A 26,655-nucleotide genomic window follows, 5' to 3' on the forward strand; every position below is an offset into this window, starting at 1 on the left:
TAATAATAATAATTAAAAATTTTAAAAAAAGAAAAGAAAATGTGAACAATGTGATGTTCCAACAGGGGCTATGACTTCATGCCTTTAGGGCCCCAGACTTGCTGGCTGGTTCTGTGGAAAAGGTCTAGGGATGAAGCAGTGTACAGGCACACACACACACACACACACACACACACACACACACACACACACACACACACAATTGGCTTCAATTCTGGCATAAGAGTCCCGGGAGGATTCCAAGATTAGGAGAATGAAGACCCGACCACCAGCTCAGGAGTCTTCCCTCCCTCCAGGTCTCACCAGAGGCCTGCACTGCCTGAGCCCCCACCCCCCCAACAAACCCTTCACACCCTGAACTTCACACAGACCACCTTTCCAGGGGAACAATAAAGTCTTATCTGGTTATCTGGGATCTTGACCTAGATCTGACCAGTGAAGGTCCCCTGGGTCTCTGGCTAGGGAAAGAGGAGGGAACAGTTCGGGTGAATGAAGGAATTCGCTCCTTGAAGACCTCAGCCACAGGGATCCCAGAGTCTGAGGTCTTTGGCACAATGTAAGTCCTTTTCCAGAAATGTGCTATGAGCAACTCCTGCCTTCCACCCATCACTCCAGCCCCACCCAACTCCAACTCCATGTCATCCAAGCTGCGATGACAGCACGGCCACCCCAGTCCCACTATTAGGGCAGAGCTTCTTCAGGCCCCACCTCCCCTCTCCTTTCTTGCAAGGGAATAGCGCTGCCCATCTTAGAGACAGCCTCCCCTATCTAAAGCTTTGAAGGATCCACAGGACTACACAGGGAGGGAGGGAGGGAAGGAGGAAGGGGGGGACGGAGGGAGGGAGGGAGGGAGGGAGGGAGGGAGGGAGGGAAGAGCGGGCACCAACCAGGGTTAATGAGGTAGCTGCCTGAGAACAGACCATGGTGCGGACTAGAAAACCACTCTGGAGCGTGCAAGGGACTGCATCTGTCCTTTTGCTCCAGTGCTGCTTTCGGGTACCACTCTTCCTCCGAAGACTGGCCCTGACCCCCTCAGTTCAGCGTGTAGGAGCTGAGAAGTATGACCACCCAGCATGTGGCAGAGCCAGGCAGGCAATAGACAGACATCTTGACACAGTGGCAGTCAAAGAGATCAAAATGCATTTAATGTGGTCTAGTCTCATCGCCTATGTCTTTAGATACTGCTATGTATTGAAAATAACATGAAAATTCTCCAGTTTCACCATTTAAAATAGATTTGACATTCTATCACCTCACACAGGGCAGACACCCCAAATGGGGGCTTCGCAACAGTGGCTTCTTCCTGCCCCTCCCCAGGCCCTCGACTGGGTGGGGACCAGGGGGCACAGCACCAGCAGGGCTCAGGGCGGTGCCCAGGTCTGAGCAGGTAGCACACAGCACACCGCCCCACTGACATTCACATACACACACAGCCCAGGACCCACACTCTCATACACACACGCATGCACGCACGCACACACACAGGGACGTGTTCGCGAAGACACGCCCGCTGCCTCCAACACAAGATCCAGGTGAAGGCATTCATTTTCAGATGCCTCCCACTGGCACACACCTGCTCACAGACTGTGTAATCCGATCAGCGGGGCAGGGAATGTTGAGTGGGGCTATACCCAACATCTGTGGGTCCATCCGTGTGGAAATCACACGCACACACACATACACAGACACACACACCGGTGGGTAGACGTACAGAGACCACCTATTTGCACAGCTATACATCACACTCACACAGAGACGATCACGTGTGCACATCTGTACACTCACAGGTTTGCACACCTCCCTGCCCCACACACTCCCCAGGGGCCAGGTCTTCCTTCACTCCCTCCAGTGGCCTCCAGTGTCAGGTGCACTAAAGAGGGAGACTATTTTGGTCTTTAGCACAAGCAATAAATAAATAATAAATAAATAAATACAGGGAAGGAGAAAAAGAGGGCAGGAGGAATTTGAAAATGTAGCATCCGCCTGCCTTTGGCGAGAGATAAAAGGCAGCTTGCTCTCCCGCAAGGTCTGGGAACTGGAACATTGGTGGGTGTGAGCCAGGCCACAGAGTTGGCCTGGGAGTGAGCTCTGGGGACCTGGAGTCCCCGGGCTCTGCTCTGGACACAGGGAGTAGAAAGTTGGCCCACCAGCCCAGGAAGGGCAGAGGCATCCTGGGCCCCCTCACTCCCACCCAGTGACAGAGGCACCCTTGTCTCTCCTTGTCCCTCGGCCTGGCCATCTGACCAGGGGCAGGCCACAATGACTTCACCCCAGAACCTAGGACTAAGCCACCCAGACAGTGGGCCCAGGGGCCAAGGAGCTGAGGCTCCTCCAGCAGACCCTGAGAGGGAAGAGCTATCTTGGGCTAAGTCTTCTAGATCAGAAATGAGAATGGGCTCTGAGGCTACTCCAGAGCCTCCTGCCCACATGTCTTGCAAAGAGCTGACAGAGTCAAGGCCCCTGAGCCTCAAGGAAGGGGAAGATAGGAGGAGCTGGAGCCTCTTCCTGCACCCCTGCCACTTCCTGCCTCCTGCACCTCACCCATTTACTGCATGACCTTGCATGTCCCATTTTCTGCCTCAGTTTCCCCACTTGGACCAGAAAGTCCATGGTGCCCCCTGGTTCTGAGCTGCCTTGAGGGCATAGGTTGGAGTGACCAAGGGCTTTCCTAATCACAGCTGGCTGGCACAGCCCAGTCCAGAAAGGACAAGGTTTGCTTGGCAACTTAGGGGAAAGCCTGGCCCTGCCGGCTGCAGGAACAAGACAAGGCAGCAGGGTGGACACTCAGGACAGAAGGGCCTCCAATCTCTTCCTGGTGAGGGAAGGAGCTGATAATCAGTTTTGAGGCCCGCTGTGGCACCCAGTCCTGGGGGAGGAGGAAGAGGAAGGGCCTGGCCCAAGGTCCCTGGAGCTGGAGCAGGACCTCAGCTCTGAGACTCCCCAAGTCATCTCAGAGGGCAAGAGAGGGTGATGGTCCCTCTCTTCTCTTAGACTCTTTCTTCTGCCTTGCAGAAACAAGTCTGGCCTGGCTGAGCCTAAGCTCACCTGTACTGCCCCAGGGGTGTGAGGGGGGGGGCCGGGGGGAAGACCGGCAGGATTGTAGCCATAAGCCTGGGCACCTTCCAGGACACACAAAGAGGGTGGCAGGGACGAGGTGTGTATAGGGAGGAGGGGCAGGGGACAGCACTGGAGGATGAGCAAGTCTGATTAAAACAAACAACTGGAACCAAGCAACCCAGGGTCTCTAAGGCACGACTCACACTGCGGGTCCGGTGGGGATGTCCAGAGAAGCTGACCCACACCCTGTGTGTGGAAACCCGAGTCCCTTCACGAGGAGCACCCGCTCCTGTGCTCCCACCCCCCCCCCTCATGGTGCGAGGGAGGAGGCCCTGGGCAGAAGTGGAGAGAGAAGCAAAACAGGAGCATGGGGTGGGGGGAGTGGACCCCGGAGGGTAGCTCCGAAACCCAGCCCTGAGACGCACCTCTGAGGTACAAAATCAAATCAGAAAGTTCAAATCCTCTTCTTCCCAGGACCCCGCCCCCACCCCAGTGACGTTCACCTTTTATTTTCATTCACCCCCTCCCTAAACGTGATGGACCATGAGGGAACCCCAGCACACATAAGGGAGAGCTCAGACCAGTCTCAAGGAACCTTCTGGAACTTCCCTGCAATTACATTGCAACAGACCCATGGAATCCTAGTTATCCTCCCCCTTCCCCACAAATTAAAAAAAAAAAATGTTTTTTCAAATCAAATGTTAGTTTGTCTTGTTTTGTTTTTGGTAAACAGTCTTATTCAAGCTAAGGTTGGGGAAAAAAAAGCAGAAATTTTCTCCCCAAGTTAAAAACCCAGCAGAGTGTGCGCGTGTGTGTGTGTGATGTGTGCACATGTGCGCATAGACACACACACACACACACTCAGCTTCTTCCAGGCAGGCTGCATATCTATCTTCAAATAAAAACCCACAGCTCCTGTGGCCCAGAATCCCAGGAGGCCACCTTTCTGCCACAGTGACCATGACGGCCTCTGAGGCCAGGGGCTGCCACTCTGGCCATCCACTCTTCCGCCGACCTTTGAGACTATTGCGAAGAAACATAAAATGACTAAAACACTACTGAGTCTGCAACCTGGGGGGAGGAGGAGGCACCTGCCCTGTTTGCCCAAACCCTGAGCCCCCAAAGGACGTCGGTGCCTCTCCCTACGGGAGTAGACGCTGCACCCGAACCAAGGGTGGCTCAGATCTCTGACTCCCTTCTGTAGGGCCGCTGCTCAAGGGTGCCACCACCGGCCTGGAGCCTGTCAAAGTCATGCCGAGGCTGGGGACTGAGGCCGTCTCGACTTCGGCCATCCTGGTCTCCGTCCGCCTCCTCCTCCTCGTCACGGCTCAGGAAGGCCAGCTCGTTCTCATAGCAAAAGGAGTTGGCACTGGGCAGGAGAAACTTGTTCTCCACCAGGTCCTTGGCACTGCAGCGTGGCGTGGAGGGCACCTCGTAGGTCTTGTGGAAGTGTGAGTAGTCGATCTTGTATTGATTCTTCTCCTCAAAGAGCACCGGCTCAAAGCGGTGGCCCCAGAGGATCTCGTTGGCCAGGTAGGAGCTCCGGGCCTGCGTGGTCATAGCCGTGGCCTCCACCATCCCTTCCAGGATGACCACGATCTCAAAGTCATCCGTCTCCAGGTCCTGCCGGCTGATGCCGAACAGTGGGCTGGCCTCGTCGATCTCATGGAGGATGGTGATGGGCGACACGAGGAAGATGCGGTCCAGGCCCTTGTCAAAGCCCACGTCAATGTCGATCTGGTCCAGCGGGATGTACTCGCCCTCCTCGGTGACCCGGGGCTTGATGAGTTGAGCCCGCACGTGGGCCTCCACGATGTGGCTCTTGCGCAGGTTTCCCACGCGCCACATGAGGCACAGCTTGCCGTCTCGCAACGCCACCACGGCGTTGTGGCTGAACAGCAGAGTCTGCGCCCGCTTCTTGGGCCGTGCCATCTTGGCCATGATGGCACCGATCATGAAGGAGTCGATGATGCAGCCCACAATGGACTGTGCCACCACCATGAACACGGCCACGGGACACTCCTCCGTCACGCAGCGCAGCCCGTAGCCGATGGTGGTCTGTGTCTCGATGGAGAAGAGGAAGGCGGCCATGAAGCCGTGGACCTGCATCACGCAGGGGGTGCGGCCGCGGCTCTCGGCGGGCTCCAGGTCGCCATGGGCCACCGCGATCACCCAGAAGATGACCCCGAAGAGCAGCCAGGAGGCCAGGAAGGCCAGGGAGAAGATGAGCAGCATGTAGCGCCAGCGGATATCCACGCAGGTGGTGAACATGTCAGCCAGGTAGCGCTGCGATTTCTCATCCATGTTGGCGAACTCGATGTTGCACTGGCCGTTCTTCTTGACGAAGCGGTTGCGGCAGCGGCGCCGCGTGTGCACCTTGCCGTTGCCAAAGCCGTTGGCCCCCGACATGGTGACCAGATGCAGCCCGTCCTCTTCCGAGGACACGATGCTGTAGGGATTGGCCCGGCTCGCAGCCGTCATCCCGGGGGTGGGGGGGCCCCGGCCCGCCCCAACGCCTGCTCCAGGAGAGGGGGCTCCTGCAACAGAGAAGACAAGCGGGTCTGCCTGGGCAAGCAGCTAGATCCCCCTCCCCTGCCCACCCCACACCGTGACTGGCAGGCATTCCAGCCCCCCCCCCCACCGCCGAGTCCCCATCATCCATCCCACTTGAAGCCTGCGCTTCATTCCACCTTCTCAGCCGGGAAAACGGCCTCCCCAAACCCAGCATGCATTGTGACTCTTAACTCCCACACCAAAGGCTCCATTTTCAAAAATCTATCAAGGATGGGACCCCTCTCATCCGCCTCGTGGCTTCAGTCCCAGCCACTGCCAGTCTGGAGCTGTGTAGACCAGCTGCTCTGTGTCCCATTCTCTCCCTCCACTGCTCAAACCCAGAGGCCCCTGGGACCCACAGGGTCTGCACAGGGGACTCTGTGACCCCTCGGACCTCACGCTGAGGCTGCTCCTCCCTCACCCAGATGGACGCCCCCCCCCCAGACAGCCTCCCCCAGCTACCTCCCCTCGCTCAGACAACATGGCTCAGTGCTTGCATCCCGCTGTGCCCATCCCTTCTGTCTCTCCACAGCAAGGGCCTCAGATAAAATAACAACAATAAAACTGCAGACAGGATGGCACGGGCTGTCATCCCCACAAATGCCCCCAGCTCCCACACAGCAAGATGTTTTCTGTTGCTCAGTGTTTGACTCCCAGACCCCGGAAGTAGGCCTGCCAAGCCCCAGGCCCATCACCTCAGACACCTGGACTTTACACGGATGCTCATCCATCCCACCCTCAGTGCCCACTGGCGCCCGCCCATAGGCCACAGCTGTGACTTCCTGGTCACAGACAGTCATGAAGGGAAACTCTAAAAGGGGTACCCTGACAGGTCACAGAGGGATACCCTGACTGACTTCATCCCTTGTTCATCTCTGCTGTCCTTATCTCTAAATAAGGACCTGCCCTGACACATGCGAGTGTAAGTGTCACCGGCTCCCATCATGCCCTTGGCTCACAGCCCTTGGCTACAGGCCAGCCTGTCCACAGACACACAGACAGATACACACACACACACACACACACACACACACACACACACACACACACACACACCAGCACTCCCAGAGCAGGCCAGTAGAACAATCCCCACTCACTCTCTGGACACAAGCCATGTGTCTTTCTCACGGCCCCATGGGCTCCATGCCAGCCTACTGGTATCAGGATAAGCTGGGGTCATAAGGCTGCCTCTGTGGCCACAGAGCCATCTGGACTCCAGTCTGTCCCAATCGGGCTGGGCTGGGCTGCAGGTAGGAAGAGAGTTGGAGCCACTGGCAGGACACTGAGGAGCTGGGCACACATCTCCCCACCAATGGGAACCCCAGGAACTGTCTCCCCACATAGCCACACCATAAGGCTGGTGACCCAATGATGCCCCAGAGCCTTCTGTCAGTCACCTGCCACCATCTGACTGGGAAGTCACTGAGGTCCCCAGGAGAAGGTCTTTAGGTAGCTGAGCACCCATGATGGGCCAGATGCCATGCAGAACAGTCTGCACATCCCGGCCTTGGGTTTTAGATAGGGAGGAAAGAGACTTTCCCAAGACCCCCTTCCCACTCCCAGGCAGAGGTGGCAGTGCCAGGCTCCATCACCCTCTAACAGCCTATGAAGGGTTCAGAGAGGTTCCATGACTCCTTCCAAGCCACACAGCCTCGAAGCAGGAGAACTGAGTAGATCCAAACCACTCGTACACAAGGCAAGGTCTCCCACTGTGGACCCCAGACTCTGCAGGGGCCCTGTCCTCTCTCTGCCATCCCCCTCTCCCACCAACTACTCCTCTGACCACCTCACCATGGGTCTGTGGAGCTGAGACCTGGGGCCGTAATGGTGGATGCTGCTTCTGTCTGGGCCAAGAGGCAGGGGACCGATGGGGCTGGGGTACCCAAGGGCCATGCTGGGAAGATGGCTCAGCCCCGGGTTCCTGGGCCCTCCAGGGGGAGGCAGCCAGGTTCAGGGCATTCAGACGCCGGTGAGAGCCCACCAGGTCCCAGGGACCGGGTTTGTGTGGCCTGGAGGCCTTGAGGGATGTCCAACGGGTCATGGCTGCTCCGAGCTCGTGTTCTGAGCAGCTAGAGGCCTGCAGGGAACAGAATCAAAAGAATCAAAGGCCGGAGAGCTCAGCCCAGCACCCTGCTGTCAGCAGGCAGTCTCAGCCTGGCCAGTTATCAGCAGGGGCGGATGCTGCCGATATTCCTGCCCACTCTGCCAGGACCAATGCCTGGGACCCACCCAGGTAGTATCACACAGGCCTGGAAACTCCTGCTTCTGTTGATGCCCCTCCCAAAATCACATGGAGAAAAACCAACAAGTGCACAGCTACTCCCCCATTTCTCAGAGCCGGAAAGTGACACTGAGAAATGCAATAACAAGTGGCTCTGAGAAGAACAAGGTCACTTCTCCAAAACACTCCAAAATGAAGTAACAGAGACAAGCTGATTGGCCCATTCTGCTCTGTGTATATGAAAGAAATGGGGGGAGACAGAGAGAGAGCCCCCAAAAGTGTGCTGAACCCCTCACTAGGTATTTGGTGAATGACAGCCACAAAGAAAGACCCAGAATAGGACTCCTCGTAGAAACTCAGCAACACACACACTTGCCCAGTGTCCCACAAATGCTCCCACACAAATAGGCGTGGCAATACAGTGACACAACTGTGAAGTCTTTAAAGATCCCGAGAAATGTAGGACAGTGGCCTCAGCCAGCAAGCTGCCAGCCTGTGTGTCTCTTCTCAGTGAGGTCCATGGGGTGAAATCCAAAACAAAAAGGCATCAGAGAATCAGTTTGGCTGGAAGAGAGGCCTCAGCCTTCCTCTTTAGTGGGGAAAAAGCAAAGCCAGACACGGAAAAGAGACTTGTCCCAGCTCACAAAGCAATGCCTAGACCAGGATGAGATGCTTCAGCCAACAAGTAGATTCCAATTAGAAACCGAGGTCACCAAGCAGAGGTCCCAGGCATTGCGGGGAGGGAATGGAAGGAGGGCTTGGGGTACATTACCTGAACTGGACAAGGCTACTCAACACCGAACAGAGAACAATGTAGGCAGAGTGGGCAGCCGAGGGCACAGGCCCGGCAGGAGAGCACAAAGCTGTCCCTGGACTGCAGGCTTGGAACCCACTTCCTGCCAGCCCCAGCACTTCCAGACACAGCCTCCCGGCATCCGGAGAGCTTGAAGCACTGGCCAGGACCAGGGCTGGAGCTTTTAGAGAGGGCACCAGATGGCAGCTGCCACCTGACCCAGGGTGCGGCCCGGGAGTCACCGGGAGGTGCCTCCGGATGCAGCAGGACACTCCATGCCCAGTCCCTGAGGCTCTGGGCACCTCAAGTTTCGGTAACATCCGGCAGGAACCAGGGCAAGGCTTGGGCCCACACCCTGACTGGGAGGAGCGGTGAGAGGCCCCAGAGCTCCCACAAAGACATGGGTTCTGGAAGGGGAACACGGCAGAAGCCTTCTCCCCTCTGGTGTCCTAGGAAGGAAGACCCCTCCAGAGCCCCGAACCTTGTCGTCAAAATATTCAGAAAGCTACCACCTGCCAGTGCTCCTAAAAGGCTAAAAATAAGCTCATTCACTTAATCCCTATAATAACACTGTGGTCACCTATGGCTCCCCTTTCCAGTGAGGAAACTGAAGCTCAGAGAGTTCCAGTCACTTGCCAAGAACCACACAGGCTTTTTGGAGTGCAGCTTCCAACCCTGGAGTTGGGGAGGAACCAACTCCCATCACCACAGGCACTGATGCCGTGTTCTGAGTTGGCCCTCCAGGCCCGTGCAATCCCATTTGGTGATAAGACATACTAACTGCCCCCTCGCTGGCACTCAAAAGCAAAGGGTTAAGGGCCCTCACCAGCACTGACCATTTGCCCTTGTGTGGAAGGCCTACGAACAGGGCACCACTAGCCTTCTGATGGAGCCCCAACATCAGAAAGCCCCTTAGATCTCTGTGCAGGGAGAGATGGGATATCTATTCCTCTGCCTGTGCCATGGCAGACATCACTAAGCAATTGCAGAGCTGCTTCTCTCTGCATCTGGGGAGAGTTGCAAAATCTTTCCTAATCCAGTCACTGTCTATCAGTCACTACCCCTAACTCAGTCACAAAGGAAGGGCAAGGCCAAGCAGACAAAGGGTTCTGCGTTCTGTCTCCTTCGAGGCCCCTTATGGAGGCAGGCTGCCTGCGTGGGCAGTGCCAGGAGTTGGAGGATTAGGCAGGAGGCTGAGTTTCCTGATGAGAGCTGAGCATAGGTGTGGAGGGAAAGGTAGAGTTGGGAAAGCAGGCATTTCTGTTTGTCCCAGTCTGGAAAAATAGTCTTTCATTCCCAACCACTATTCTAATCTAGAGAGCCTGGCCAGGTCCTCAACCTCTTGTCCTGTGCTCACCCCCAAACTGCAAACATGTGGATGTCAATGCTGTAAGGCTTCCTTGCTAGGCTAAAGGACAGAAACAGAACCCCACACTGGGACATGCTGGGGTGGGGATGGCTGATGCTGCTCTCACACCCTGGACCCTCACTCTTTCAGGGCCCACCCACCCCAATTCCAAAGGACAGCACCAGGCTCTCTTTGCCAAAAGAAAAAAAAAAAGCTCCCTAGACATCAGAGGAGGCTCCGCCTGATTGCAGGGCATGCTGTGGAGAAAATGTCACCAGAAGCAGGTGGGCAGAGGGGGTGCATTCCATGCCATCTCTGGCTGCCCAAGTTGGGTCCGGCTCGTTTTCCCAGCAGTAACCCTATCAACAACACGTACTTTCTCAGGCCCTTCTCTTCCTGTCTCACTTGTCATCCCTTCTGGTATTTCCTGGATCCACCTCCCACTGATTTACCAGATGGGGGGCCTTCGTCTCACAGCCCTTTCTCATGGGGCCTCAGACAGCCTCTCCTCCAGAAAGGTTGCTGAACCCCAGCTCTCTTTTCTCCTTCTCCTCTCCTCCCCTTCTTCCTTCTTGAAGCCCTTTTGGATTATCTAGCCCTGGGATCTTCCAGAAGCTTCTTTCCACCTTTCATGAGAGTCGGTCTCACCTCAGCAGCCCAGAGAGGCTGGTACAGGCCCTGGTACAGAAGCAGCATAGAAAATGCCCAGATGAGAGAATGAAGGCATGAGTACTGAGTGAATAGAGGGGTGGATGAGGAGGTGATGGATCCCTAAGTAAGGAGACAGATATATGCACAGGTGGGTGGCCAAACAGATGGATGGATAAATGGGGCTGGCAGTTGGGTAGGTGGGCAGAGAGAGGTGACCAGATAATGGATGGGGTGAGTGGGTGGAGGGTGTGTGGGTGGATGGATGTCTGAGCAGATGAATGGGTAGGAAAATGAGTAACCAATGGATGGGATGGGCAAGTGGACAGATTAAGTGAATGGGTGGATAAATGGATTGATAGATGAATGGCTGGTTGGGTGAGTAGATGGGCAGGTAGATAGGTGGATAGAGAGATGTGTGGTAGATGATTGAGAGGTCAAATGGGTGAGTGAATGGGCAGAAGAGATAAATGAGTGGTGGCATCAATGAGCATTCGGTACACGGACAAGGAACTAGACAGATAACCTCAATCTTACCTCTCGAATTCTATCTTCTAAGTAATGGTGCTGAGCCGGCAGGTGACTGTCTGCAAGGCTGAATTAGCAGATGCTTCCATCTTGCAGATACCAGCCAGGGAGGGTCCAGTCACCAGAAGATCCTAAAGTGAAGAGAGCAAACCAAGTCACTGCAGACATTGCTGCTCTCCTTAGTGGCTCAGAACTTTCCACATGAAGCCACATTTCTGCTCACTTCCCACAGCAGAGGTGGAGGGCCTCCAGCAGGTACCTGTAGGGTCCCCACATCTTTGCACTGTCTGAGCCCTGTCTATACCCATTCTGAACCAGACCACAGAAGAAGGCAAGTCTTTAGAGAAACAACAGCTGACAATGATTACTGTTGACTGCCTGCCGGAAGGCGTGGCTAGGGTTTTACACATATCATCTTATCTACTCTGCACAACCCCACAAGGTGGGAACCATTACCACATATGGCTGATTAGTGGCTGGATGTGTGAAGGAGTAGAAAGATGGATGGATGGAGGAGGGAGGGAGGGAGGGATGGATGGATGGATAAATGTATGGACTGATAGGTGGATAAGTGAGTAGACAGATGGATGGATAGGGGATAGACGGATGAATGGATAAGTGAATGGGTAGATGGATGATGGACAGACAAGTAGGAGGGTGGATGGATGGATGAGAGATGTGTAAGACATCTAACCTCCCACCCCACCCCCACTGCCAAATCAATGCTCCCATCTGTCAAAGTATGTATCAAGGTAGAGCATAGCAAGAAGGGGTTCTTTGAAATTCCATAGGTCGGCTGCCCAGAAGTGCTTCTCATCTTGTCTATCTCCCAGTCCACAGGGCCCCTTCCTTTCCAAGGGTACACCCTAGTCTGGTTTGTCACATTGCCACACTGGCTTTTCTGGCTGGAATTAAGGAGAATGATTGGTGAGTCACCCCCACATCATTAGCCTCTGGGGCAGGCAACAGTGGTTACTTTAGAGGTATAGAGGCATGGGTTTGAATCCCGGCTCTGCCCCGCAAAAGCTATGTGACTTAGGGTGAGTCACTTCCCTCTGTAATCCTCCCCAAGCCTCAGCCCCCTGCAGCCCTACCCTTCCCATGTCCTGAGCAGTTGCCTCCCCTCACCACCACCCCCACATTTTCCCTCACCCCCTTCACCCTCAAAGCTTAGCAGGAAATTGAGACTCGGGGAAACTCACCACAAACTAATACCACACAGCTGAAAAGCCCCCACAGCAAGGACCTGAACCCAGGTTTCTAGTCTCATGTCTCCCCATCACTGAGCCCTGATGGAGAAATTAAGGCTGAGAGAGGCAATGCCATTTGCCTCTGTTGACCTAGAGTTAAAACTGTATGCACTGGAGGTGGGATGTTAGCACAAGCTATGGAAACCAAAGAAGGGTGAGAAGAAGAGAGGTTGACTGATGTGGACTCCTGCCTGGGTTCTCTATGCTTCATTCCTGCCTCCCTATTTCCTAGAAAGGACACTCCCCACACCTACAAAGCCATCCCTAATTCATCCTCCTCTAATTAGCTCTATTCTCCACAGAGGGAAACTGAGGCTCAGAGTAGAAAAGTGACTCATCACACTCAAACAGCCAATGAGTGGTGGACCAGAGATAAGAACTCAGGTCTCTGGACATCTTATCCAGAGCCCCTCATTTCCCTCCCACCCCATACACCACAATGGTCACCACAGCTTAACATGTGAGCTGACCCTTCCAGGACATGGAAAGCTTTGCTGGGGGCCTGGTCTCCACTTTCCCAGATGGGAGAGCTAGGTGGGGGAGGGTCTATCCCTCAGATAGACAGGACAGATTGGGCCACAATCTCCAGCTGTGGCAAGTCAGGCTGCACCAACTTGGACCTCTCCCTGGTACCAAACCTGGCAGTCAAGGCTGAAACTCCCTGGAGCTGTGGGGGGGGGGGAGGGGAGGGGAGAGGCGGGTGGAGACAAGGCAGGCACTTCCCCTTCCTGAGGCTCAGCTTCCTCCTCTGAAAAGTGGGGATGGTAACACCTGCCCAGCTCCAGCGGATGTGCCCAGGAAACTAAATATGTTGACAGAGACTTGGGTTTGGCACAGGACCCAGTGGGGTGGGGCTACCCTCAGCTCCCCAGGGTTCTTCCCTAGCCTCAGAACTCCCCAAGCTGAAAACCAGGGGAGCCCTCATACACCTCAGAAGACTGTCTGTAGAGGAAATCAAGCTCTGTCTCTCGTGTCTGGCACATAGCAGACATACAGAAAACGTGGGTGACTCCCCAGCATTCTGCAGGAAGTGGAAAGAGGGGTTCAGTTTGTGACACCCCACTTCGGCAGATGAAAGCTGGAAAGGGAGTTGGTGTGTGCTTGGCTTGCCTCTGGAACACCCCAGCACCTCTGCTGGGACAGGGATATGGCTGTGACAAATGATGCCCAGAAACACTGGCTGCAGAAACTTCTACAGGTCCTCTGTCCTATAGCCTGAAGAAAACAGGACACACTGACCCCAGAGTTGGGCTGTGCCAGTGGCCATGAGAAACCTAGATTGTGTGTGCCCTGATGTGAGAGGCTGTGGCCCCGCCAGGGTAGACACCAGACACCCCCCAGGGAATGTATCGTGGTAATTTTATCTTGAGAATATCCTTTGGGGGAGGAGGAGGGGATAGAGAAGAGGGAGACAGGGTGTCCCTGGCCCTGGGCTCACGGGAGCAACAGAGGACAGAGGCCTCTCTGCACCGTCTAACAGGACAGTCACTGCAAATAGTGTCCACCTAGGACTTGTTGAGTTTCAGAGCAGGGTCCTAGCTTTCCTGGGTCTCCTGTTTATCTACTGCCCTAAGGGGCAGGGCCATGACCCTTCATCGTAGCATACCCTGCTCTGCCCTGCCCTGCTCGGTCAGGGAAACAGCAAGATCACAGCCACAGCATGGCTCTGGGGGCCACAGAGGAGGTGCAAGACCAATAGAAAGAGACATGAAGCTCTCTGGAAGACTCCCAGTGAACAGACATAGCACAGCCTGAGACAGACAACATGCATGCATGTTGCCAGAGAAGCCAAGAGCAGCTCAAGGCCGTGGGATGATGAGAAACTCTCAGAATCGCACAAATATGAAAGCAGATCTGGGCTCAGCTCCTCTCACCTCTTCACTGTCTGTAAACCAGGGCAGAATAGCCACTCCAAGTCCCCAGCAGAGCAGCCTAAGGGACTTAGGGCCCAGAGACTGTATATAGAAACAGGAAGGGGTACACCCACATCATATTAATAATGGGAAAGCTAAGTACATCCTCAGTGCTTAGGGTATACAGGCCCTAGATCCTGGGCTCCATTGACAGGTAAAAGAAACTGAACCCAGTTGGGTAGCTCACGCCTGTAATCCTAGCTACTCAGGAGGCTGAGATCTGAGGATCAAGGTTCAAAGCCAGCCCGAGCACAAAAGGACCTGAGATTCTTATCTCCCATTAACTTCTAGAAAAGGGGAAGTGGGGCTTGGCTCAAGGGTAGGGTGGTAGCCTTGAGTTGAAGAGCTCAGGGACACCACACAGGCCCAGAGTTCAAGCCAAATGACCCACGAAAGAAAGAAAGAAAGAAAGAAAGAAAGAAAGAAAGAAAGAAAGAAAGAAAGAAAGAAAGAAAGAAAGAAAGAAAGAAAAGAGAAACTGAGCCCAAGAAAACCTTAGGGTATCATATTCACTAGCCTAAACTTGATCTCAAAGACTGTGGAAAATTAGAAACTCAACAGTTCCGAAGCAAGAAGGCTTGGATTCACATTGTCTCTTGTCTCCTCCCGTGTGGCTCAGGGCAAGTCACAACTGCTGTGAACCTTAATTATAAAGACCTGCAAAACAAGAGAAATACTTCCTGGGGTTGGGATGGGTTTTCAGTGAGTTTCAGTGAGTTCCTGCACACCGCTGCACCCCCCTCGCGCCCCCCCCCCCCCGCCATCACATCTCCAACCTCTGCCTTACTCCAGAGAAGGCTCACAGGCCCAGTAGGGTCTTGACTGGACTCTACTCCAAGCACATAAAGAGAAATGGGCTGACAGGCAGGGGAACTGGGTGCTAACACCCCACCCACCTCCCACCCCCACACAGCCCTGCATCTTCAGGGAGAGAGGGAGATGCCCATTTCATTTCTGACCAGCAGGGGGCTCCAGAGCCAGTCCAGGGGTGCGGAGGGTTGTCTGGCCCCATCTCTGCTGGTCTGCTGGTCTACTGGAAGGCTCACAGACTGGGCTTGAGCAGTGCTCCCTCAAATGGCCTGGGAATACAGCTGAGCCTCTAACCCCTTCTGTCTCACTATGGCTGGGAAACAAAAGTACAGGCCACAAGACACCTCTCTTGGTCCCTGGGTCCCAGGACAGCTGCCCAGGCTAAAAGGCAAAAGTGAAGTTGTTTATGCTAAAGTTCTATTCCACCAAGTGTGACTGAGCTGTTTGTCTGACTTCCAAGAAACCAGAAGAAATGAGAGATGAAGCCACATTTCCCAAAAGGAAAATCAGTTTCAACCAGCATGATAATAAAGGTTCTGTCTCCCTCTTTCCACCAAAAAAAAAAAAAAAAAAAAAAAAAAAAAGGTTACCTGGGTAACTCAATGCTAACTAAGCAGTTCTTTTTCTATGTTCTGTCTCCCTGTCCTCCCTCACTAAGAAATCACTTTGAAAGAACCAAGCTCTTTCTGTTTCCTTCTGCTTTCTCCAGCCGTTTTCCGTTTATAAAAACCAATCTCCTTTTCCCAGCTCATCACCACACTTACTCTATGTTAAGGAACAAAGTGTTGCCTGATTCTAGAATAAAAAAATAAAAACAAGAATGTGGTAGTGCATCTGCCTAGCAAACATGAGATTCTGAGTTCAAAACCCTAGTACTACCAAGAGCTGATGGCTCATGCTTGGAAGTCTAGCAACTCAAGGAGACTGAGATCTGAGGACTGTGGTTCAAAGCCAGCCCTGGCAGACAAATCCATGAGAGATCTATCTCCAATTAACCAGCAAAAAGTCAGAAGTGGAGGCATGATTCAAATAATACTGTGCCAAGTTGTAAGCAAAAATAAATAAATAAATAAATAAATGCAAAAGCTCAAGGACCTGAGCTCAAGCCATAGAATCAACACAAAAAAATAAAATAAAATAAAAAAAAAAGAAAAGAGAAGAACTGGGCTTGTTAGCTCATACCTGTAATCCTAGCTATTCAGGAGGCTGAGATCTGAGGACTGTGGTTCAAAGCCATCCTGGGCACTTATCTCCAATTAACCACTAGAAAACTGAAAGTGGGGCTGTGGCTCGAGGGTAAGGACGGTAGCCTTGAGCTGAAGAGCTCAGGGACAATGCCCAGGCCCAGAATTCAAGCCCCATAACCAACCAAAAAAAAAAGGAAGGAAGGAAGAAAATGAATGAAAGAAAAGAAAATGGAACCCAGTAACTTAAGGAATGAGTAGTGTTAAGAGAGGTAGGAGAGGATAGAAGGGGGATAGTCATCAAGATGCATGGATGGTACTGACATGGTGAACTGAATCACCTTCATCCAAAAAGATACTTTTTAATAGCACTAAAAAAAATAAACTAGTACCGCCAAAATAAAATTAATTAAAACTCCAAGCCAAAAATGATCTTTAATATAATTTTGTCCTCTCACAGATCTGATGATCAATGCAAAGACTTAAAGGACACTAGCTCATAACCTCCAAGACCCCGTGAGGAGCACAGAGACGGCCTCCCGCTCTTCCTTAGACCCCAGGAGGATTAGAAGTCAGTCCGTAAACATAAGGCACAAAAAACAAGACCTCAGGCAAATGGCCACCACACACGATCCTCTGCAATGATGGAGGGAGGGCCGCAATGATGGAGGGAGGGCCCCGTGGCAGGGCAGGTTCCCTGCCTCCAGGCTCCACGGCCATGCCCTAGCTGGGACTGCACCTTCCCCTCACCCCACTCCCCACCTCAAATGCAGCTGGCATTTGAGCAGCCTCCTCTGCAGGTCCCAATGGCTGAGGCGTTCCTCAGGCAGCAGCCGGCTAATTACTATATCACACATTGGAAGATACTGTTTTGATAAGTAGCGCCACATTTCTGGTTTCCTTTGTAGTCCTAAGTGGGTTCTCTCATACATGTGAAAATGTCACTCTGAGAAAGTGAATGGCACAGACATCTAGGGCTTCACGGCTGGCTGTGGAGAGAAGAAGGAGGAGAAGATGGGGGAGCAAGACCCATCCATGAAACATGGGGCAGCCTGGGTCCCTTGTCCATCCAGCCATCCACTGCCTCCTTCACGCAACTCTTCATTCTGCACTGAGAGCACTGGCTCCATGCAGGTATGAGCTGAATGGGAAGGAGGAAGGCTCTGGCCTTTGGTGCCCCTAATAGGCAGGGAAATGGAGGTGCTAGAATAAATACAGACAATAGAGGCTGCGGGAGACACCGGCCCCCCTGGAGGTAAGATTTGGGATTGGCTAAAAAGAGAGCCAGGAAGCAGAGCTCCAAGCTGAAGATGCAGTCAGCACAAAGGCCCTGAGGCCAGGATGAGCTACAGAGTCTGAGGAAGAGTGAGGAGCCTAGAACTAGAAGGCAGATCAGAGGCCTGAACAGAGCCAGCCCTTAGCCTTGGCCTCCACCCACCACCTCCACCACCAAGATGCTACTGGATGCTCTGCACACCTTTGGTCTCCCAGCTGAAATCCCCAGTGGACAAGGTTTGGAAGTCCTTCCTGGACTATTAGCCCAGGCCAAGGCAGGAAATCATAGAATTTTCCAGAAGGAAGGAAAGGAATATCAGTCAGCATCAGTCAATCTTAGGTAGGGAACAACTTGGATGCCCCCCCTTCAAATTGAGCAGCACCCCACAGCTCCAGAGTGGTGAGTGGGTCCCTGAAGGTGGTTCTGGCAACACTGCTACTTTGCAGGTGACTGACTTCAACACTAGGCCTACTTCTTCAACACCCCAATAAATTGGTCTGCCAATTGGTCAGTCCCAGACCTGCGTTGGGGTCACCTCTACAAGCAGCCTTCTCCTACGATATAGCCCCCAGGCCTTGGGTTGCAGCTAACTGGTGCTGCAGGAGTCAGGGGCCAAGCTAGTGTTGGAGCTGGTGTCTATACCCTGCTGGGCTCCTGTGACCTCAAGCTACTATCCAGTTATGAGGCTGGCCCTACAAAGACAGAGAGGAAGACAGTGTGGCAGAGTAGGGGTATGACCAGCAAGTCTGAACCTCTACAGCTGTGGGGGGGGGGTCCCCCGCAGTCACTGACAGCTCCAGGGAAAGCTGCCTCTCCCTTCTGCCTGGCTCAGGAAGGAAGGGGCTTTCATTTTGTACCTACCATGTGTGCCTCTCAACAACTCAGGAAGATACTGCCCAGCTCCAAGAAGTAAAAACGGGTTCAGAAAGGGACTCCAGGCAATGCCTGGCTGGCTGGGCTCTGCAGGGTGGCTTTGTAAATGGGAAGGTTCTTCCCCATCCTCCCATCAGCACCCATCAGCAGGACAGATGTTGGGCTAGGGGCTGTGGATGCTTTCTACAAGTGGTCCTGGCCTCAATCAGTCCAGCCTGCCTCGTCTCTCCCTTATTTGATTGGTCCTTGCCTCTGACTCCACCTCTATAAATGGGCCTGAGCATATTGCCTGCTGACACAGCATAATGTCCAGGTCATCCCACAGTCAGCATCCTACACATGCACACAATAGGCAACACACACACACACACACACACACACACACACACACACACACCTGGCTCCAGGCACATGGACACTCAGCTTGGTGCATGCTCTTCGAAGCCTTGCCCCAGAGGCAGACAGTGAGTCAAGGACTTGAGAGCGGGGAAGCACACACAGAGGTCATGAAATAGAAAAGGATGACCACCAATAATGCAGACATTAATGACTGAGCCACCGCCATGGGTTCCCATCTCCAGGCTTCCAGGGCCTAGATGGCCCTTGGAGAGACCTCCTCCAGGCTGGCTGGGGCTGCAGTCTGACCTAGCATCCGTCCCTGTTGGTCACTGTGGTCTGTCATTCATATAGACAGCTCCAGTGCCACACGCAGTGCTGGGCTGAGCCTTGCTCAGCTGAAGACACAGTGGGCCAGCAGCTCCCGCCTCTCACACAGGTTGTGTATCTGAGCGTGCAGCTGAGCAATACACACCTGCCAGCTACCTGCTTGTGCATCTGTGTGCCAAAGACCGGGGCCTCCCCAAGCAATGTGCACACGAGCATGGTGGTATACATTGGGGTGGGGGCTCCAGATGTCTGTTCTTGCACCCATATGTTCACAAGCATAGACATGCACACATCAGTGTCCTGGACTATACATGCAAGGCATGTGCGCGCACTGGAGTCTCTCCCCCAGCCCACCACAGGGTGACAGAGATGGTCTGGTCACCTTGGCAACAGGGCAGGAGCTGGCTAGTCTGGGACAGCCTTGGTTCAAAAGGAAAAAAAAAAAAAACGCAAGCACTGAACACAAAGAGACTGGATGAAGAAAGGAGCAGGGAGGGGTGAGCCTCACCCTAGCTCCAATCACGGCTCTGACCCCTCCCAACCTGCCCCAGCTGGAGGAGCTAGAGTCCACACAGACAGAGACCCCAGGCCAAGCAAAGCACACTGTAGTCCGAAGTCTGAGTCCCTTCAGAGGACAGTTAGCAGGGGGTGAATGCCTTCAGGGGAGTGGGGTGACACTGTTCCCAGGGTCACCAAACCCCCAAAATGGGCACTCCAGACACCAGGCACTCTGCAAACACAGGCAGGCTGAGCCACGCCCACACAGAAGTTCACCCTCTCCGGACAATTAAGGCATTAATTGCACATGCTGTTGGTGGCTAGTGCATTAGGCCAGATCATGTGGTGATTTATTCACGAGCTCCCATCTCCCACTTGTCCCCACGGCCAGCTCATAGCCTCAGTTGCCTTTGCCGGTGGAGGAGGGCAGGAGGGAGGGCCCGACCCACAGACGCTTTCCTATCCGTGCTGGAAAACATTGCATGCTATTTATATTCTATCAGACAAGAGTGCTCGGGATGAAACCTCCGGCAGTCCGCTCCCCGCAGGCAGCGGGAGCTGCAACCCCCACTCGGGCGGTGGCTGCAAGTGGACGAGGGCTCAGGCTGGAGAAGCTGAGCTTCTTGAGTGTTTTGGGGTGGCCCTTGCATGCCAGCTACAGCTGGGACTTTGATCACATTCACCGAGACTTTATCTGGATTGCCTCCTCCTGTCCTGAGTGAGCCCTAGAGGAAGATTCGGCTCCTAGCCTCATGAGACTGATGAGGAAACTTTCAGAGAGGCCAAATAACTCACACAAGGCCACACAGCCAGTGAGAGGCTGAGCTGGGTGACAAACCCGGGAGAGAGGCTCTGCAGCCTGTGCCTTTAATGCTACCACACGTGGCCTGCCTGATTTGTATGGGGTTAGGCACCCCTCCAATCCATTTTACAGATGAGCAAGCAGAGACTCAGACACCAGAAAGAGAAGGCTGGGGGCTCTCAGCCAGGCCCCTGACTAAGGTGATCCCCTTCCTGGACTCTGACCCCTGACCAGAGCTTTCTAAATACCTACCCGAATGTTTCAGAGGAGTCAGTTCACATTGCTGCCTGAGCCCTGATCAAGTGGGGTCCCCTCCCCTGTGGGGATGCCTGTCTCAATGGCCAGCCTCCCTAGTGCCGCATGGAGTCCCAGTTTGGCCAGCTCTGTGACAGTGACAAATAGGAATCATAGCACCAACCTCATTTTCAGAAAAGGGGTCCCCTCCATCCCAGCCAGAACAGTTCCTGCACATCAACACTGGCTTTGGGGTTCCCCTGTGAAGCCCCAGAATATCTTGTAAGAACTGACAAGTAGGAATGGAGCTGCCTGAAGGCCAGTCCCTAGCCAGGCAGGCCTGCCAGGGCTTGTGTCCTCATGAGTGAGGTGACTGCCGTCTGAGGGCTGAGGAGCCCGTGAGAACCAGACCTGCTCCTCATTCTCCACACCAGTCCTGTGCCCAGCAGCAGCAGCAGCAGCAGCAGCTATGGATATCATGTGTGCTGTCTGTAGAGCCAGTTTTCAGCGCTGTGACTCCCCGGCTGTGTGAGCTCAGGTCCCCAGCTGCTGCTCTCTGAGCCTCAGTTCCCAGCCTGTGAGCTAGGGATTTCTCCCAGAGCTCCTCAAGACCCAGGAATCTAATTGGAGTAGAGCCCTTCACCCCCATTCAGACTCCTCCAGGACTGCAGAGCATCCAGCAGGCCTGGGCTGAACCCCAATACCTGGCCCACTCCTAGGCTATCACAGAACTTCTACTGCTCCATCTCTCAGAGAAACCTAGGGCAGGGCACATCACCTTTCTGGCCTCAGTTTCCCCACCTGCAGCAAGTGTCAAGGCCTGAGGTCATGAGGACCAGAATTCACAAAGAGCTGAGAGCGCTGCTGGCACATAGAAAATGGCATTATGGTCATCATTGTTGTGTAGGCACTGGAGTGGGGGCAGGTAGCTTCCCCTCTGCCTCCAGAGCTCCAGCAGCCCCCACCTCTGTATCTTTGCCCCTCTCAGGATGCCCACAGCTTGACCACACTCACCCTGGCCTCTAGCTGAGCTCCCAGTCCCAAACTCCCATACTAACCTGAATTCTCCCATTCTCCTGCCTAATGTAATGCCTAATGAGGAATGGGAGGCACTGAGAGATGGACCTGGACCCCCCAGCCTCTTGTCTTCTCTAGCACACCCTGTTACCCCAGCTCAGCGTGTGGGACCAAAGGGACCAGCTGGGTCCCACAGGAGGGGATGGTGATGTCACAGCCTGAGCTTAAAGAAGCCACAGCGGTGGTTGGGAATCAGCTCTCAGCTTCAGGTCACAGGTCAGGGGTCACGCCACTGCTCTGGGTGGCAGTCCCAGGAGCAAGAAACAAGACCACCCAGGACATTGAGAAGAGCTTAGACATGGTAAAGAGGGGGTAGAGGCTGTGTATGCAGAGTGGAACTGTGTACAGGGTGAATAGGGCAGCTTCTAGGGGACAGCCAGACATGGGGGCAGTTTCGGGGCCCTGGAGCTGGACTTTCTGAGCGCTGAGTCCTTTAATCATGGCTCAGGAGAGCCCCAGGGCCTCAGAAAATCCCTTAAGCCTCCCAGCCTCAGCTGCACAATGGGGTGGCAAGAGCCCTGCTCCTTCCAGGCCAATTCCAGGGAACTGGTGAATCAACTCCCAGGAACCAATTGATGGCCCTGGCTACAGTCCCTACTCCCTCTAACCTGTGCATCAGGGGCAGAGCAAGCTGGAGAAGCTGGAGTTAAGACAGCAGGTGAGGCTTGAAGGAAGGACCCAGGACACCAAGGAATTCATAGACATGAGACGCCAGCCCAAGCCTCCCAAGAATGGCAGGCTTTGCAGGAAGAGCTGAATTCACTGAGAGCCAGGACACAGGCCACGGGAGAATGACGGCTCATTGAGCCTCTCATGTGCTTGGGCCCGTGGACACTGTCCTTGCTGCCCTCTCCATCTATGGCCATGGGTACAGGTATCTACGTCCTGCCCACAGCCAAGACCACCCCCTCTGAGCTGCCACCCCACCTGTCAAGCCTTCCCATCCACACTGCCTCTCATGTGGACATCCTGGCCCCATCAACACTGCCTGCCTCAGGTCCACACTCTGGGCTGCACTGGTTGTGAGGCGGACAGGGGGCGGGATCCCTCACTCTCCAGCAGCAACAACACCCCACCCCTGGCTGAGGGGAGGCAGGTGGCTTGGAGACCCTCCAAATCTAGCCACTGGGCACAGCCCTGGGAGGGGGGGGGGTCCTCAGGGCTGACAGGCTGATTAGAGGGGTCGGGATCAGCTGGGCTACAGCCCCCCACCACCCCCTGCCTTGAGCAGCTGCAGCTGGGGACAGTGCACAGAGAGAGGCTGCCCTGTGGGCGCTTGGGCGGCCCACTCCTGCCTTAGGGTCTCATCTCAGCAGCCCTGCCATTCTTCCTTTGGCTGCACTGCCCAATGGACGAAGCACCACCTAGTCTCCCCTGTCTAGGTGAGCACCCAGGGAGAGCCTCCTTTATGCTGGGCCTGGGGCATCCGTGCACAGAAACAGCAGTGAATTTCAGACTCCCCCTGGGGCCCCTGAGGCAGAGGAAAAGGGAGACGAAGAGGCCTCCGACCCAGCCAGAACTCATGGCAGCACTGGGCACAGATCCTTCAGTTAGACCCACAGCAGCAGAGTAACTGCACCCCACAGCCCGCCAACTGGGGCTCCCCACACCATGAGTCCCTTGTCCTGAACAAGCTCGGAGCCATTGTAGGAGTGAAGACAAGGAGAAGTAGGGGTGGCAAAGGGAACCCCTGCAGGAGGCCTGTGGGCAGTGGGAGATGGAAAGGGAAGATGGAATAGAGAGAGCAGGTTCCAGAGCCAGTTCCAGTTGGCACTACCCATGCAGTTCCACTCCTGGGTACAGCAGGTGAGTTGGAAATGGATGTTCCACCAAAACCAAGGCCCACAAACAGCCACAGCAGCCTTACTTCCAACCACCAAAGGTGTCTATCAGCTGGTGAATGGACAAAACCCATGTGGTCCATGCATACAAGAGAACACGACCAGGACAAGAAAAGATGTTCTGATCCATGTACCATCACAGGCTAAGGAAGCCAGGCATAGATTAGGCAAATCCACGCGACAGAAAGACCCTGGGAGGCACCAGGACCAGAGGAAAGGAAGGTAGTAGCTCCCTTTGGGGGCAAGGAGAATGCTTTGGAGCTAAGTACATCTGGTAACTGCACAACGCTGAGGGTGCCCCTAATTCCCCCTGTGCATTATCCACTTTTTTGTGTGACTGCGGGGATGGGGGACACTTTTTAGTTTGGAAATTTTTATTATTGTTGTTGGTTTTGCCAATTTGTGTTTGTGTGTGTGTACATTAATATTGGGTTCGAAACTCGGACCTAAATCTTGAGAAGCGGGTGCTCTTCCATTTGAGCCACTCCTCCAGCCTCTTTCAGGGTTGTTTTGTTTTCTTTATTTTTTTGAGATAGGGTCTCGGGCTCTGACTGGCCTGGACTGTGATCCTCCTATTTGCACTTTCCTAGGTCCCTGGGATGACAGAGAGGTACCACCAAACCCAGCCACTGTGCTTTCCAGTCACTGTAGCTTAGGGCAGGGAGCACATGGCAGTCATTCATGAAGTCTTGCTTACTTTCTCAGGTCTACGCTGACCTCGAAACACACACCTCACTTTCCAATCTCCACCTCCCAAGTGCTACTTGGAAACCATCATGCCTGAAGTTTGAACCCAAGAACCTTGCACTCACTAGGCAGACACTCAACCACTGGAGGTATGCCCCGGCCCTTTCTGCTTCTACTTTTTGAATATTTACAAAATCCAGGACAAGAGACTGGGATCCTTCCACTTACGTTTCCAAAAAGCTGGGATAGCAGGGATACGTCAGGGCATTCAGCTTTTTATTGGTTGAGATGGAGCCTTAAGAGAACTTTTTGCTGGGGCTGGCCTTGTACTTCCATCCTCTCAATCTCCACCGCCTGAGTAGCTACCAGATCCAGTAGAAATGATTCCTTTTACATGCAAATTTCATCTCAAAACAATTAAGTTGGGAGACAGCTCTCAGTACGCTGCAGAGCCATAACTACTGACCAAGGAGTAGGAAAAAAATGCTTGTTGTTGTAAGAAATAAATTGCCAGGTACCCGTGATTCACGCCCGTAATCCCAGCCACACAGGAGGCTGAGATCCGAGGATTTTGAGGTACAAACCCAGCCCAGGACATAATATCCACGAGACTCTTACCTCCAGTGAACTACTCAAGAAAAAGCCAGAAATAAAGCTCTGACTCAAGTGGCAGAGCATTAGACTTGAGCACAGGAGTTCAGCACCAAGACCCTGAGCTCAAGCCCAGGTAACAGTACAAAAAGAGGGAAGGGAAGGAGGGAGGGGGAGCGAGGGGGGGCCTACTGATGTGGCTTCCAGACCCTGTGTGATTTCAACACACCTAGCCCTCCCCCCCCCCGCCCCTGCCAGCTCTGCCCCTGCTAATCTAGCAGTGCCCCTCGGCCCTCGGACGCCCTCCACTTCCTCCCTGCGCTGCTGTTCACATGGCATCTGTGGTCAGCCTTTCCTTGGCCTATAGGCTCCACAAGGAAAGACTACTGTGCCCCATGGATGGCCGTGGAGCCACCAGGCTTAGTGCCAGTCCCAGTGGGCTCTTAGAGGTCACTTCCAGAAGGAGTCATTCCTGACCAGTCTAGAGAAGGGACCAGTGGGGAGAGGGAGCTTGGGTGGACCACTTGGGTAGGTGGACAAGGGGAATGACAGTTCATCTGCAGGAGAGGAAAGGGTTGTGCCAGGAGGCGGGTAGCTGTGGTGGGAGCCTGTGGAATCTGCTTGGACTTTCTCAGAGTCAGTCAGTCACTCTTTCCAAGAGGAATCTAGGGCCCTGGAGGAGAAAGCTGGGTCCCGGGATCTAGAGCACAGCCACAGGCACCAAGAGATGGATCCCCAAGATAAAGGTCCTGGAATGGAGTAGGAAGAGTCAGGCCCAGGATAAGTACCCCAAGTTTGCAGGTAATGCACATAATACAGCATGCATTGCATGTAATGCAGCAAAGGCTGCAATTATGCATATGGCTATGTGTCTTCAGACCCTGGCTTCCTGAAAACCCCAATGGGCTTTGGGAGAACACTTCTGCCGAGGCCCAGAATGGCGCTGAGGGACTCTATAAGGGCTGCTTTGGGCTCAACACTCAGCCTAGAGGCACAGATGCCAGTAGGCCTTTCAGGGCTAATACCCAGAACTACACACCTGGGAACCCTCTCCACCTAAGTGCCCCTCCTCACCAAGGCTTCTGCACAGCCATGGAATCTGTGGGCATAGCTGCTTCCCCACAAGGCCCCACCCTGACAGCTGTGTAGGGCCTTGGACTCAACCATTTCCTCCACAGGCACCTCTCAGCCACAGGACACAGGCAACGTTCTGTCTGTCTTCATCTTGGTCTTCAGCAAGAATGCGGCCAACTGGGCCAGCCTCACTTTGAGGCTGAGGTCAAAGGGGTGGGTCACTGTGGATGGGTGTCCATTTTGCCAGTTCCCCACCTTCTCAGAACCTCTATTTCTCTACCTATTAAACAGGCCCTCTGCTACCTTAAAATCCAAAACAGTTCTAAGGCCTAACCTGGCACAGTTAGACAGTTAGCCCATTTTTCGGAGTGGAAAAATGAAGCTCAGAGAGGTAACAATGCAGGCCTCAAGTCATGCAGCGAAGGAGCCATGGAACAGCCCAACTTATATCCAAAGATGTGGCCTGAACCAGCTATCTCATGGGTGGGCATCCTGCACTCAAGGAGGGCCCGGCAGCCTGCAGCATGGGTCAGGGACCTGAGGCTTCTCCTTGGGTCTGTGTGAACATCTGGATGGCCACGTGCTCCATAGCATCCTCCTCTTTCAAGCTTTGCTGCTCTTTTCAAGAATTAAATGAGATAACGTCCGGGAAAGCCTGGCACCAGTGGGCCCGGGGGGAACAGCTGGTACCAAGCCTCAGGGAGTCATCACACCACTTCCTGAGGAATACA

At 54.0% G+C, this 26,655-nt stretch overlaps 1 protein-coding gene across 1 annotated transcript in view; it reads right to left on the reverse strand.

Annotated features, from left to right (window-relative positions):
- Window positions 1-1,126: 1,126 nt before the first annotated feature.
- Kcnj12 (potassium inwardly rectifying channel subfamily J member 12) overlaps window positions 1,127-26,655 on the reverse strand; it is a 37,587-nt gene continuing 12,058 nt past the window's right edge. The window contains exons 2-3 of the mRNA XM_090349377.1: window positions 11,158-11,279; window positions 1,127-5,594 (exon numbers count right to left, since the gene is read on the reverse strand). Of these exons, the coding sequence (XP_090205503.1) occupies window positions 4,237-5,538 (1,302 nt within the window). The 5' untranslated portion in view covers window positions 5,539-5,594; window positions 11,158-11,279 and the 3' untranslated portion in view covers window positions 1,127-4,236. The remainder of the gene's footprint in view (window positions 5,595-11,157; window positions 11,280-26,655) is intronic.

This window comes from Megascapheus bottae, chromosome 17, assembly GCF_031878675.1.
Source record: "Megascapheus bottae isolate mThoBot1 chromosome 17, mThoBot2.hap1, whole genome shotgun sequence".
NCBI classification, from domain to species: domain Eukaryota; kingdom Metazoa; phylum Chordata; class Mammalia; order Rodentia; family Geomyidae; genus Megascapheus; species Megascapheus bottae.